Source organism: Pezoporus occidentalis, unplaced genomic scaffold (genome assembly GCF_034315485.1).
Source record: "Pezoporus occidentalis ecotype Australia unplaced genomic scaffold, CSIRO_AGI_Poc_V1 ctg433, whole genome shotgun sequence".
Classification (NCBI taxonomy): domain Eukaryota; kingdom Metazoa; phylum Chordata; class Aves; order Psittaciformes; family Psittacidae; genus Pezoporus; species Pezoporus occidentalis.
Window position 1 is genome coordinate 39,448 of NW_026915762.1, and position 12,468 is coordinate 51,915.

A 12,468-nucleotide genomic window follows, 5' to 3' on the forward strand; every position below is an offset into this window, starting at 1 on the left:
AGGCTGAAACAGGAGGATTTGGGTTGGGTTTAGGGAAGAAACTTCACTCTGAGGGTGCTGGAGGCTGCAGGGAGCAGCAGCAGGGATGCGGGTGCTTGCTTTGGGTGCTCTGCCTTATGTACGTACTCTCTTCATCGGGGCTGGAGGGACAGGACAAGGGGTGACGGGTTCAGACTGAAACAGGAGGATTTAGGTTGGGTTTAGGGAAGAAACTCTTCGCTCTGAGGGTGCTGGGACGCTGGAAGGGGTTGAAGGGAGAAGCTGGGGCTGCCCCATCCCTGGCAGGGCTGGAGGGACAGGACAAGGGGTGACGGGTTCAGACTGAAACAGGAGGATTTAGGTTGGGTTTAGGGAAGAAACTTCACTCTGAGGGTGCTGGGTGCTGCAGGGAGCAAAGCAGGGATGCGGGTGCTTGCTTTGGGTGCTCTGCCATACGTACATACATACTCTTCATCAGGGGCTGGAGGGACAGGACAAGGGGTGACGGGTTCAGACTGAAACAGGAGGATTTAGGTTGGGTTTAGGGAAGAAACTCTTCGCTCTGAGGGTGCTGGGACGCTGGAAGGGGTTGAAGGGAGAAGCTGGGGCTGCCCCATCCCTGGCAGGGCTGGAGGGACAGGACAAGGGGTGACGGGTTCAGACTGAAACAGGAGGATTTAGGTTGGGTTTAGGGAAGAAACTTCACTCTGAGGGTGCTGGGTGCTGCAGGGAGCAAAGCAGGGATGCGGGTGCTTGCTTTGGGTGCTCTGCCATACGTACATACATACTCTTCATCAGGGGCTGGAGGGACAGGACAAGGGGTGACGGGTTCAGACTGAAACAGGAGGATTTAGGTTGGGTTTAGGGAAGAAACTCTTCGCTCTGAGGGTGCTGGGACGCTGGAAGGGGTTGAAGGGAGAAGCTGGGGCTGCCCCATCCCTGGCAGGGCTGGAGGGACAGGACAAGGGGTGACGGGTTCAGACTGAAACAGGAGGATTTAGGTTGGGTTTAGGGAAGAAACTTCACTCTGAGGGTGCTGGGTGCTGCAGGGAGCAAAGCAGGGATGCGGGTGCTTGCTTTGGGTGCTCTGCCATACGTACATACATACTCTTCATCAGGGGCTGGAGGGACAGGACAAGGGGTGACGGGTTCAGGCTGAAACAGGAGGATTTAGGTTGGGTTTAGGGAAGAAACTCTTCACTCTGAGGGTGCTGGGTGCTGCAGGGAGCAAAGCAGGGATGCGGGTGCTTGCTTTGGGTGCTCTGCCTTACGTACGTACATACTCTTCATCAGGGGCTGGAGGAACAGGACAAGGGGTGACGGGTTCAGACTGAAACAGGAGGATTTAGGTTGGGTTTAGGGAAGAAACTCTTCGCTCTGAGGATGCTGGGACGCTGGAAGGGGTTGAAGGGAGAAGCTGGGGCTGCCCCATCCCTGCTCAAGGCCAGGTTGGACGCAGGGGCTCCGAGCACCCTGCTCCAGTGGCGGGGGTTGGAGCAGCTTTCAGCTCCCTTCCTCCCACCCCGTTCCGTGCCCCCCCCCGTCTCCATCCCTGTGTTTCAGCCCTTGTCCCATCCCATGCCCTCAGGTTGTGTCCTCGCAGCCCCACGCAGGCTCCTGCCGGGGGGCGGCCGCCCTGCGCCTGCTCCATGTCCTGCACGGCAGCATCCACCCCTCGCTGGGCCCGCTCTGGAGCAAGAGGGTCCCTGTCCTGGTGCAGCACATCGAAGGTGGGGGGCAGGCTCTGCTCGGGGGGGGCTCTGCTGGCTCCCAGCACATCCCAGCTCCCGGAGGTGCCGGTTCCGGCTTGAGCAGCCTGGTGCCATCATTCCTGCCGGGAATGCTGCCGGCTGTGCGCGATGAGGATGAGAAACCGGGGTGTGCCGTGTGCTTCCTCCTAGAGAGCACGGAGCAGGCCCTGTCCCACAAGGAATGGGAGGAGGAGCTGCTGCTGGTAAGGTCCCTGTGCTGGGGGGGGGCACTGGGAGGGTGGCAGCACCCAGCTCCGAGCAGCGTGGGGCTGGGGCTGCAGGGCAGGAGTGGACCCTCACCCACCCCAGCCGTGGTGATGGGGATGGTGCCTGCTATGGTGATGGATGGTGCCTGCTGTGGTGATGGATGGTGCCTGCTATGGTGATGGGGATGGTGCCTGCTATGGTGATGGATGGTGCCTGCTGTGGTGATGGATGGTGCCTGCTGTGGTGATGGGTGGTGCCTGCTGTGGTGATGGGTGGTGCCTGCTATGGTGATGGGTGGTGCCTGCTATGGTGATGGGTGGTGCCTGCTATGGTGATGGATGGTGCCTGCTGTGGTGATGGATGGTGCCTGCTGTGGTGATGGGTGGTGCCAGTCATGGTGATGGGTGGTGCCTGCTATGGTGATGGATGGTGCCTGCTGTGGTGATGGATGGTGCCTGCTGTGGTGATGGATGGTGCCTGCTATGGTGATGGATGGTGCCTGCTGTGGTGATGGATGGTGCCTGCTGTGGTGATGGATGGTGCCTGCTGTGGTGATGGGTGGTGCCTGCTGTGGTGATGGGTGGTGCCTGCTATGGTGATGGGTGGTGCCTGCTATGGTGATGGGGATGGTGCCTGCTGTGGTGATGGATGGTGCCTGCTGTGGTGATGGATGGTGCCTGCTATGGTGATGGGTGGTGCCAGCTGTGGTGATGGGTGGTGCCTGCTATGGTGATGGATGGTGCCTGCTATGGTGATGGGTGGTGCCAGCCGTGGTGATGGGTGGTCCCTGCTATGGTGATGGGTGGTGCCTGCTGTGGTGATGGGTGGTGCCTGCTGTGGTGATGGGTGGTGCCAGTCATGGTGATGGGTGGTGCCTGCTATGGTGATGGATGGTGCCTGCTGTGGTGATGGATGGTGCCTGCTGTGGTGATGGGTGGTGCCTGCTATGGTGATGGGTGGTGCCAGCCGTGGTGATGGGTGGTCCCTGCTATGGTGATGGGTGGTGCCTGCTGTGGTGATGGGTGGTGCCTGCTGTGGTGATGGGTGGTGCCTGCTATGGTGATGGGTGGTGCCAGCCGTGGTGATGGGTGGTGCCAGCCGTGGTGATGGGGATGGTGCCTGCTATGGTGATGGATGGTGCCAGCTGTGGTGATGGGTGGTGCCAGCCGTGGTGATGGGTGGTGCCTGCTATGGTGATGGATGGTCCCTGCTATGGTGATGGGTGGTGCCTGCTATGGTGATGGGGGGTGCTTGCTATGGTGATGGATGGTGCCTGCTGTGGTGATGGGTGGTGCCTGCTGTGGTGATGGATGGTGCCTGCTATGGTGATGGGTGGTGCCAGCCGTGGTGATGGGGATGGTGCCAGCTGTGGTGATGGATGGTGCCTGCTATGGTGATGGATGGTGCCTGCTGTGGTGATGGGTGGTGCCTGCTATGGTGATGGATGGTGCCTGCTGTGGTGATGGGTGGTGCCTGCTATGGTGATGGATGGTGCCTGCTATGGTGATGGGGATGGTGCCAGCTGTGGTGATGGATGGTGCCTGCTATGGTGATGGATGGTGCCAGCCGTGGTGATGGGTGGTGCCTGCTATGGTGATGGATGGTGCCTGCTGTGGTGATGGGTGGTGCCTGCTATGGTGATGGGTGGTGCCAGCCGTGGTGATGGGTGGTGCCAGCCGTGGTGATGGATGGTGCCTGCTATGGTGATGGGTGGTGCCTGCTATGGTGATGGGTGGTGCCTGCTATGGTGATGGGTGGCGCCAGCCGTGGTGATGGGTGGTCCCTGCTATGGTGATGGGTGGTGCCTGCTGTGGTGATGGATGGTGCCTGCCGTGGTGATGGGTGGTGCCTGCTATGGTGATGGGTGGTGCCTGCTGTGGTGATGGATGGTGCCTGCTGTGGTGATGGATGGTGCCTGCTGTGGTGATGGATGGTGCCTGCTGTGGTGATGGATGGTGCCTGCTGTGGTGATGGATGGTGCCTGCTGTGGTGATGGATGGTGCCTGCTGTGGTGATGGATGGTGCCTGCTATGGTGATGGGTGGTGCCTGCTGTGGTGATGGATGGTGCCTGCTGTGGTGATGGATGGTGCCTGCTGTGGTGATGGATGGTGCCTGCTATGGTGATGGGTGGTGCCTGCTGTGGTGATGGGTGGTGCCTGCTGTGGTGATGGGTGGTGCCTGCTGTGGTGATGGGTGGTGCCAGTCATGGTGATGGATGGTGCCTGCTATGGTGATGGATGGTGCCTGCTGTGGTGATGGGTGGTGCTTGCTATGGTGATGGGTGGTGCCTGCTGTGGTGATGGGGATGGTCCCTGCTGTGGTGATGGGTGGTGCCTGCTATGGTGATGGGTGGTGCCAGCTGTGGTGATGGATGGTGCCTGCTATGGTGATGGGTGGTGCTTGCTATGGTGATGGGTGGTGCCTGCTGTGGTGATGGGGATGGTCCCTGCTGTGGTGATGGGTGGTGCCTGCTATGGTGATGGGTGGTGCCAGCTGTGGTGATGGATGGTGCCTGCTATGGTGATGGGTGGTGCCTGCTGTGGTGATGGGTGGTGCCTGCTATGGTGATGGGTGGTGCCTGCTGTGGTGATGGGTGGTGCCTGCCGTGGTGATGGATGGTGCCTGCCGTGGTGATGGGTGGTGCCAGCCGTGGTGATGGATGGTGCCAGCCGTGGTGATGGATGGTGCCAGCCGTGGTGATGGATGGTGCCTGCTGTGGTGATGGATGGTCCCTGCCATGGGGCTGCTCGCACAGCAGGGGCAGAGCAGCTTAAACCGAGCTCTCAGTTGTGGGTCAGGGAACAGCAGCTCCAGGAGCTGCTGGGTCCCAGGGGTCCCCCCACTTGGTTCAGAGCCTGAACTGGGCCATGGAGAAGGAACGAGAACCGGGCAGGCTCCTGTGGTGAGGGCACAGACTCACCGTGATCCCGAGGGAAGAGGCTCATTGCTGGAGCAGGGGGAATGGCTGGGCCGGGCAGGGGACCTGATGGCTCCCTCCAAGTGCCTGCCAGGAGGATGGAGCCAGGAGGGGCTGGGCTCTGCTCCCAAGGAACAAGGGATGGGACAAGAGGAACCGGCCTCAAGCTGCCCCAGGGCAGGTTTAGATGGAGCTGAGGAACAATTCCTGCCCCAGAGGGTGCTCAGGCATTGGAACAGGCTGCCCGGGGCAGGGCTGCAGGCACCGGCCCTGGAGGTACCTGAGGGATGTGCAGATGGGGCACTCGGGGACGTGGGGCAGGGCTGGGACCGGTTGGCCTGGATGAGCTGCGCTCTTCCCCCGCGTTGGTTCCACGCTTCATTCCGGGTCCGGCCCCCCCGGGACCCAGGACCTGACCCTCCTCCTCCCGCAGTTCCTGCAGGAGACGCTGGCGGCCGTGGCTGACGGGGCCTGGGTTGCCCGCTTGGTGCTGGAGATGTGCGGGCAGCTCGGCAGCTACAGCGGCTTCCCCGCGGAGAAGGTGAGCCCGGGGAGGCAGCGGGGGCAGAGCTGCGCCAGCCCCGGGGCTCGCCGGCAGCATCCTTGTGCTGGTGCCCAGCGGCATCCCGGCTGGAGCAGCACCAGGGCGGCAGCGGGGCCAGGGCAGGGGTTGAGCCCCTGCACCGGGCACTGGGGAGGCTGCACCTCGGATCCTGTGCTGGGCCCCTCACTGCAACAGAGACCTTGAGGTGCTGGAGTGGGGCCGGAGAAGGGAACGGAGCTGGAGCAGGGCCTGGAGCACAGGGGTGATGGGGAAGGGCTGAGGGACCGGGGGGGTTCAGATGGGGAAGGGAAGGCTCAGGGGGGACCTGATGGCTCCCTCCAAGTGCCTGCCAGGAGGATGGAGCCAGGAGGGGCTGGGCTCTGCTCCCAAGGAACAAGGGATGGGACAAGAGGAACCGGCCTCAAACTGCCCCAGGGCAGGTTTAGATGGAGCTGAGGAACAATTCCTGCCCCAGAGGGTGCTCAGGCATCGGAAGAGGCTGCCCGGGGCAGGGCTGCAGGCACCGGCCCTGGAGGTACCCAAAGGATGGAGCTGAGGAACAATTCATCCACCTAAAGGGTGGTGGGGGGCTGGATGCAGGGAAGTGGTTGAGGAACCAACCCTGGGGCTGTCTAAAACCCGTGTGGCCGAGGCCCTCGGTGCCAGGGCTTAGTGGTGGCCCCGGCGGTGCTGGCAATGGTTGGAGCTGGTCCCAGCCCAGTTGATGCCGTGACTGCCCCCCGCCGTGTGCAGGTCCTGCGCTGTTGCTCCGAGCATCCCGGCTGTTCGCAGCCGGGCTCTGCCCTCCAGCTCTGCTTCAGGGCGCTGTGAGGAGGAGCCTGGCTGGGAGCAGCTCTCCCTGCCCAGGGCTCAGCGCCCTCAGGGTCGGGGCTGTTCCTCTTCCTCCTCCAGAACTTCCTGTACAAATGCATCGGGACGACGCTGGGGGCCTGCAGCAGCAAGGACCTCGTGCAAAAGCAGCTCCAGGAGCTCCTGGAAACAGCCAGATACCACGAGGAGGCAGAAAGGGAGGTGAGGGGCTGTGCCACGCATCCCAGGGCTCATCCGGATGGAGCAGCAGAGCGGCCCTGCCCTCGAGCTGGGCCAGGAGGGGGATACGTGGGATACTGGGAGCAATTTCTTCCCCTGAGGGCTGTCAAGCACTGGACCAGCTTAATCATAGAACCCCAGATTGGTTTGGGTTGGAAGGGACCTTAAAGCTCCCCCAGCTCCAACCCCTGCCGCAGGCAGGGACCCCTTGCACTGGAGCAGGGAGCTCCAACCTGGCCAGAACCAGTGGTGCTGGGCATGGAACCAGTGGTGCTGGGCATGGAACCAATGGTGCTGGGCATGGAACCAGTGGTGCTGGGCATGGAACCAGTGGTGCTGGGCATGGAACCAGTGGTGCTGGGCATGGAACCAATGGTGCTGGGCATGGAACCAGTGGTGCTGGGCATGGAACCAATGGTGCTGGGCATGGAACCAGTGGTGCTGGGCATGGAACCAGTGGTGCTGGGCATGGAACCAGTGGTGCTGGGCATGGAACCAATGGTGCTGGGCATGGAACCAATGGTGCTGGGCATGGAACCAGTGGTGCTGGGCATGGAACCAATGGTGCTGGGCATGGAACCAGTGGTGCTGGGCATGGAACCAGTGGTGCTGGGCATGGAACCAATGGTGCTGGGCATGGAACCAGTGGTGCTGGGCATGGAACCAATGGTGCTGGGCATGGAACCAGTGGTGCTGGGCATGGAACCAATGGTGCTGGGCATGGAACCAGTGGTGCTGGGCATGGAACCAATGGTGCTGGGCATGGAACCAATGGTGCTGGGCATGGAACCAATGGTGCTGGGCATGGAACCAATGGTGCTGGGCATGGAACCAATGGTGCTGGGCATGGAACCAGTGGTGCTGGGCATGGAACCAATGGTGCTGGGCATGGAACCAGTGGTGCTGGGCATGGAACCAATGGTGCTGGGCATGGAACCAGTGGTGCTGGGCATGGAACCAGTGGTGCTGGGCATGGAACCAGTGGTGCTGGGCATGGAACCAATGGTGCTGGGCATGGAACCAGTGGTGCTGGGCATGGAACCAGTGGTGCTGGGCATAGAACCAGTGGTGCTGGGCATGGAACCAGTGGTGCTGGGCATGGAACCAATGGTGCTGGGCATGGAACCAGTGGTGCTGGGCATGGAACCAGTGGTGCTGGGCATGGAACCAGTGGTGCTGGGCATGGAACTAGTGGTGCTGGGCATGGAACCAATGGTGCTGGGCATGGAACCAGTGGTGCTGGGCATGGAACCAGTGGTGCTGGGCATGGAACCAATGGTGCTGGGCATGGAACCAGTGGTGCTGGGCATGGAACCAATGGTGCTGGGCATGGAACCAGTGGTGCTGGGCATGGAACCAATGGTGCTGGGCATGGAACCAGTGGTGCTGGGCATGGAACCAATAACCAGGCTCTTGGAGCATCAGCTTCCTGCTGATGTGTTTGCTCTGCCCCCGCCAGGGACTTGCCTCCTGCTTTGGGCTGTGTGCCATAAACCACCTGGAGGAGACCTTGGCCAAGCTGGAGGAGTTCGTCAGGTCCGATGTCTTCAAGAAGTCCGTGGGGCTTTTCAGTATCTTCAAGGTAAGAGGCCCATGGGACCTGACCCTGACCCACAGCTAAAGGCTCCTGCGGGATGCTTTGGGCAGAGCCGGGGCTGAGTGTTCCTTCTCCTGCCCCAGAGCACTTGGCATGGAGCTGGGGTAGCCCCGAGCTGCTCTTGGCATCAGAGGCTGCTCAGCTCCAGCTCCTCAGCCCCAGGCTCCTGACCCGTGGCGGGGTTTCCTTCCTGCTCTCTGGGGTGGGATGTTTGAGGGCAGGATTGGTGCTGTGCGGACCCTGGCTCAGCACAGGACGGACACTGGAGCTTGGGAGCTGGCTGAGGATGCCCTGGTGCAGCCTTGGGGCTGTGGTGCGATGGGTGCTGGCCACCAACTGCTCCCTGGATGGGGATGGCTTTCAGCAGGGCTGGGGGACAGGCAGTGGGTGCTGCTCACCAGCATTAACCTGGTGCTGTTCCCCCCATTACCCTGGTGCTGTTCCCCCCATTACCCTGGTGCTGTTCCCCACCATTACCCTGGTGCTGTTCCCATCATTACCCTGGTGCTGTTCCCCCCATTACCCTGGTGCTGTTCCCACCATTACCCTGGTGCTGTTCCCCCCATTAACCTGGTGCTGTTCCCACCATTACCCTGGTGCTGTTCCCACCATTACCCTGGTGCTGTTCCCACCATTACCTGGTGCTGTTCCCACCATTACCCTGGTGCTGTTCCCACCATTACCCTGGTGCTGTTCCCCCCATTACCCTGGTGCTGTTCCCACCATTACCCTGGTGCTGTTCCCACCATTACCCTGGTGCTGTTCCCCCCATTACCCTGGTGCTGTTCCCTACCATTACCCTGGTGCTGTTCCCCCCATTAACCTGGTGCTGTTCCCCCCATTACCCTGGTGCTGTTCCCCCCATTACCCTGGTGCTGTTCCCCACCATTACCCTGGTGCTGTTCCCCCCATTGCCCTGGTGCTGTTCCCACCATTACCCTGGTGCTGTTCCCCACCATTACCCTGGTGCTGTTCCCCACCATTACCCTGGTGCTGTTCCCCACCATTAACCTGGTGCTGTTCCCCCCATTACCCTGGTGCTGTCCCCACCATTACCCTGGTGCTGTTCCCACCATTACCCTGGTGCTGTTCCCCCCATTAACCTGGTGCTGTTCCCACCGTTACCCTGGTGCTGTTCCCACCATTACCCTGGTGCTGTTCCCACCATTACCCTGGTGCTGTTCCCCCCATTACCCTGGTGCTGTTCCCACCATTACCCTGGTGCTGTTCCCCCCATTACCCTGGTGCTGTTCCCCACCATTACCCTGGTGCTGTTCCCCCCATTACCCTGGTGCTGTTCCCAGCATTACCCTGGTGCTGTTCCCACCATTAACCTGGTGCTGTTCCCACCATTAACCTGGTGCTGTTCCCACCATTACCCTGGTGCTGTTCCCCCCATTACCCTGGTGCTGTTCCCCCCATTACCCTGGTGCTGTTCCCCCCATTAACCTGGTGCTGTTCCCACCATTACCCTGGTGCTGTTCCCCACCATTACCCTGGTGCTGTTCCCCCCATTACCTGGTGCTGTTCCCACCGTTACCCTGGTGCTGTTCCCCCCATTACCCTGGTGCTGTTCCCCCCATTACCCTGGTGCTGTTCCCACCATTACCCTGGTGCTGTTCCCCCCATTACCTGGTGCTGTTCCCACCGTTACCCTGGTGCTGTTCCCCCCATTACCCTGGTGCTGTTCCCACCATTACCCTGGTGCTGTTCCCACCATTACCCTGGTGCTGTTCCCCCCATTACCCTGGTGCTGTTCCCCCCATTAACCTGGTGCTGTTCCCCCCATTACCCTGGTGCTGTTCCCACCATTACCCTGGTGCTCACCCCCTTGGTGCCCTTGGTTATCTTTGCCATGGTTAACCTGGCCCGGGCTGGGGCTCCCGATGCCCCATGCTGGGCTCTGCCGGGTAGCACTGGATGGCCATGAGGGCTCGTGGCTGTTGGGTGGCAGTGGGCATCCCCAACGGGCTTTGGGGTGCCCTGTGTTGTGGGGCTATGTCCCTGGCTCAGGCAGCCCGAGCCGGGGTCCCGGCAGCAGCACGGGGACCTCGGCAGCCCCGGTGCCCGCACTGGCTCTGCTCTGCCCTGCCAGGACCGCAGCGACAGCGAAGTGGAGAAGATCAAGAGCACCCTCATCCTGTGCTATGGCTACGTGGCCGCCTGCGCGCCCCAGGACCTGGTGCTGCCCCGCATCGAAGCGGACGTCCTGAAGAACATCTTCCAGTACTTCAACACCAAGGTGAGGTGCCGGGGCAGCCCCGGGACCCGCCGGGACCCCAGGACAGGGAGGTTCCCGTTTCAGTGCTAACGTGTCCTCTTCTTTCCACCCGTTCAGGTTCTGGGCATAAAGGTAGAAACCAAGGTACAGTGTGAGGCACTGAACGGGCTCCTCTGCTCCCGCTGCTCCTCTGCCTGCCTCTTGCTCTGCCTTCCCCGAGAGCTGCGCTCACAGCAGCTCTCTGCCTCTTGGCTCCGACCCCGGCCAGGGCAGGGACCCCTTCCCCTGGAGCAGGGTGCTCCGAGCCCCTGTGTCCAACCTGGCCCTGAGCGCTGCCAGGGATGGGGCAGCCACAGCTTCTCTGGGCACCCTGTGCCAGCGCCTCAGCACCCTCACAGGGAAGAGCTTCTGCCTCAGAGCTCAGCTCAGTCTCCCCTCTGGCACGTTCAAGCCATTCCCCTTGGCCTGTCCCTACATCCCTTGTCCCAAGCCCCTCTCCAGGTTTCCTGCAGCCCCTTCAGGCACTGGAGCTGCTCTCAGCTCTCCCCTTCAGGAGCCTTCTCTTCTCCAGGCTGCCCCAGCCCAGCTCTCCCAGCCTGGCTCCAGGGCAGAGCTGCTCCAGCCCTCGCAGCAGCCCCGTAGCCTCCTCTGGGCTCTCCCCAGCAGCTCCAGGTCCCTCTGGGGCTGGGGTCAGCAGGGCAGAGCAGAGCAGAATCACCTCTGCTCTCGTGTGGATGCATCTCTTCGTGCTTCTCTCTCCAAAGGCCGACAGGGACATTGCCATTAGCCAGGCTGGGCTCTGGCCAAGGGCTCTGCTGGGCTCCACTAATGCCTTTTCCTTCTGGGCTCCCTCGTACTAACAGCTTCTGCCTCTCCAGCCCCGAGCTGGGACCCCCTCCTTGAGAGCCCCTGCCCTGCTCCCTGACGAGGGGAGCGCTTGGGGTGGTGATGCCTCCCCATGGCACCGGTCCTGCACCCCAAACTGCGCACGGGGAATGGCTCCTGGCATCCTATGGAGCTGCCCCTCAGCATCTGTGTCCTCAGGGGCTGCTTTGAGGGGAGGGAGCCCTGCGGCAGTGTCCTCATCCCATGTGCTCCAGTGGCAGCAGGGATGGGGGGTTCCTGGTGCTCCCCAGCCAGCAGCGAGCCTGAGGCAGGGATGAAGAGCAGGGAGCTGAGCCCTCACACGGCCAAGGGCACAGGCTCAGCCTGAGCTCTGGTTTCCGTGCAGGGACCCCCGTTTGGGCTGGGCTGTGTTGGGGTGGGTTTGAGCCTGATCTTCACCCTGCGTTGTGCTCTCAGGACCTGACGCTGAAGCTCTGCCTCATCCGGAGCATCTGCATGATCAGCCAGGCCATCTGCAAAGGGGGCAAGCGTGGGGACTTCAGCTTCTCCCGCAAGGCTGAGCTCGTGGCCCAGATGGTGGTAAGAGAAGCCCTGAGGGGGTGGTCCGGGGGTACCCGAGCCCCGTCACTGCGGGTTACACGTGGCTGGAGCTGCTCCCTGCCCGGAGCTGTGCTCCTCAGGGAAGGCTGGGTAAGAGTCTGCCTTGAGGAGCCCCGTCCCCGGGTGTCTGCTGGAGCCGTGGACCCCCATGGGGCGGGCTCTGCCCTTCCAGCATCCTTCGCTGCGAGCGATGCTGCTGCCTCCATCCCCGTGCACGCACGTCCCAGGGCGCGTGGGGATAACAGCACACCTTCCCCACGCCTGGCAAGCGATGGGGCTGGACGTGGCCCTCACCGTCCCCTTGCGCTGCCCTCCAGGAGTTCATGAAGGCAGAGCCCCAGGACACGCTGCGGACGCCGGTTCGCCAGCGGGCCATGGTCACCTGCACTTACCTGGTGTATCCTTCCAGTGCGGGAGTGATGGAGCCTCACCCCGGCCTGCTTCACCCCGCGGCTCCCCTGCTGCTGGCCCGTGCGGGCTGCATCCACAGAGCAGTGCCGGGCGTGCTGGACCTGCTTGGAGCGGCTGCCCCGAGTTCCCTGCTTCCCTGGGTGAGGGCTCCCCTAGGGCTCGGTGATCCATGTTGCTTCCTTAAGCTGGGATCAGCATCCTGGAGCCCCACCTGAGTGACCCTGACCGGACAGAGCTCATTGACACGTGCCTGGCTGGAGTGCTGGCGCTTCCACCGCTGGAGCTGGCCAAGGACAGGGAGGAGAATGGAGCCGATGCCATTCCCAAGGAGGTGGGAATACCCA

At 62.1% G+C, this 12,468-nt stretch overlaps 1 protein-coding gene across 2 annotated transcripts in view; it reads left to right on the forward strand.

Moving 5' to 3' along the window:
• Positions 1–12,468, forward strand: part of MROH1 (maestro heat like repeat family member 1) — a 67,463-nt gene that overhangs the window by 16,365 nt on the left and 38,630 nt on the right. Inside the window, exons 16-25 of one of the 2 annotated variants that reach the window (XM_062634654.1) lie at positions 1,568–1,709; positions 1,881–1,933; positions 5,289–5,396; positions 6,312–6,431; positions 7,909–8,031; positions 10,142–10,288; positions 10,385–10,411; positions 11,570–11,692; positions 12,031–12,110; positions 12,320–12,455. In XM_062634654.1, coding sequence (XP_062490638.1) covers positions 1,568–1,709; positions 1,881–1,933; positions 5,289–5,396; positions 6,312–6,431; positions 7,909–8,031; positions 10,142–10,288; positions 10,385–10,411; positions 11,570–11,692; positions 12,031–12,110; positions 12,320–12,455 — 1,059 coding nt within the window. The remainder of the gene's footprint in view (positions 1–1,567; positions 1,710–1,880; positions 1,934–5,288; positions 5,397–6,311; positions 6,432–7,908; positions 8,032–10,141; positions 10,289–10,384; positions 10,412–11,569; positions 11,693–12,030; positions 12,111–12,319; positions 12,456–12,468) is intronic. The other variant, XM_062634655.1, reaches the window with a different exon arrangement.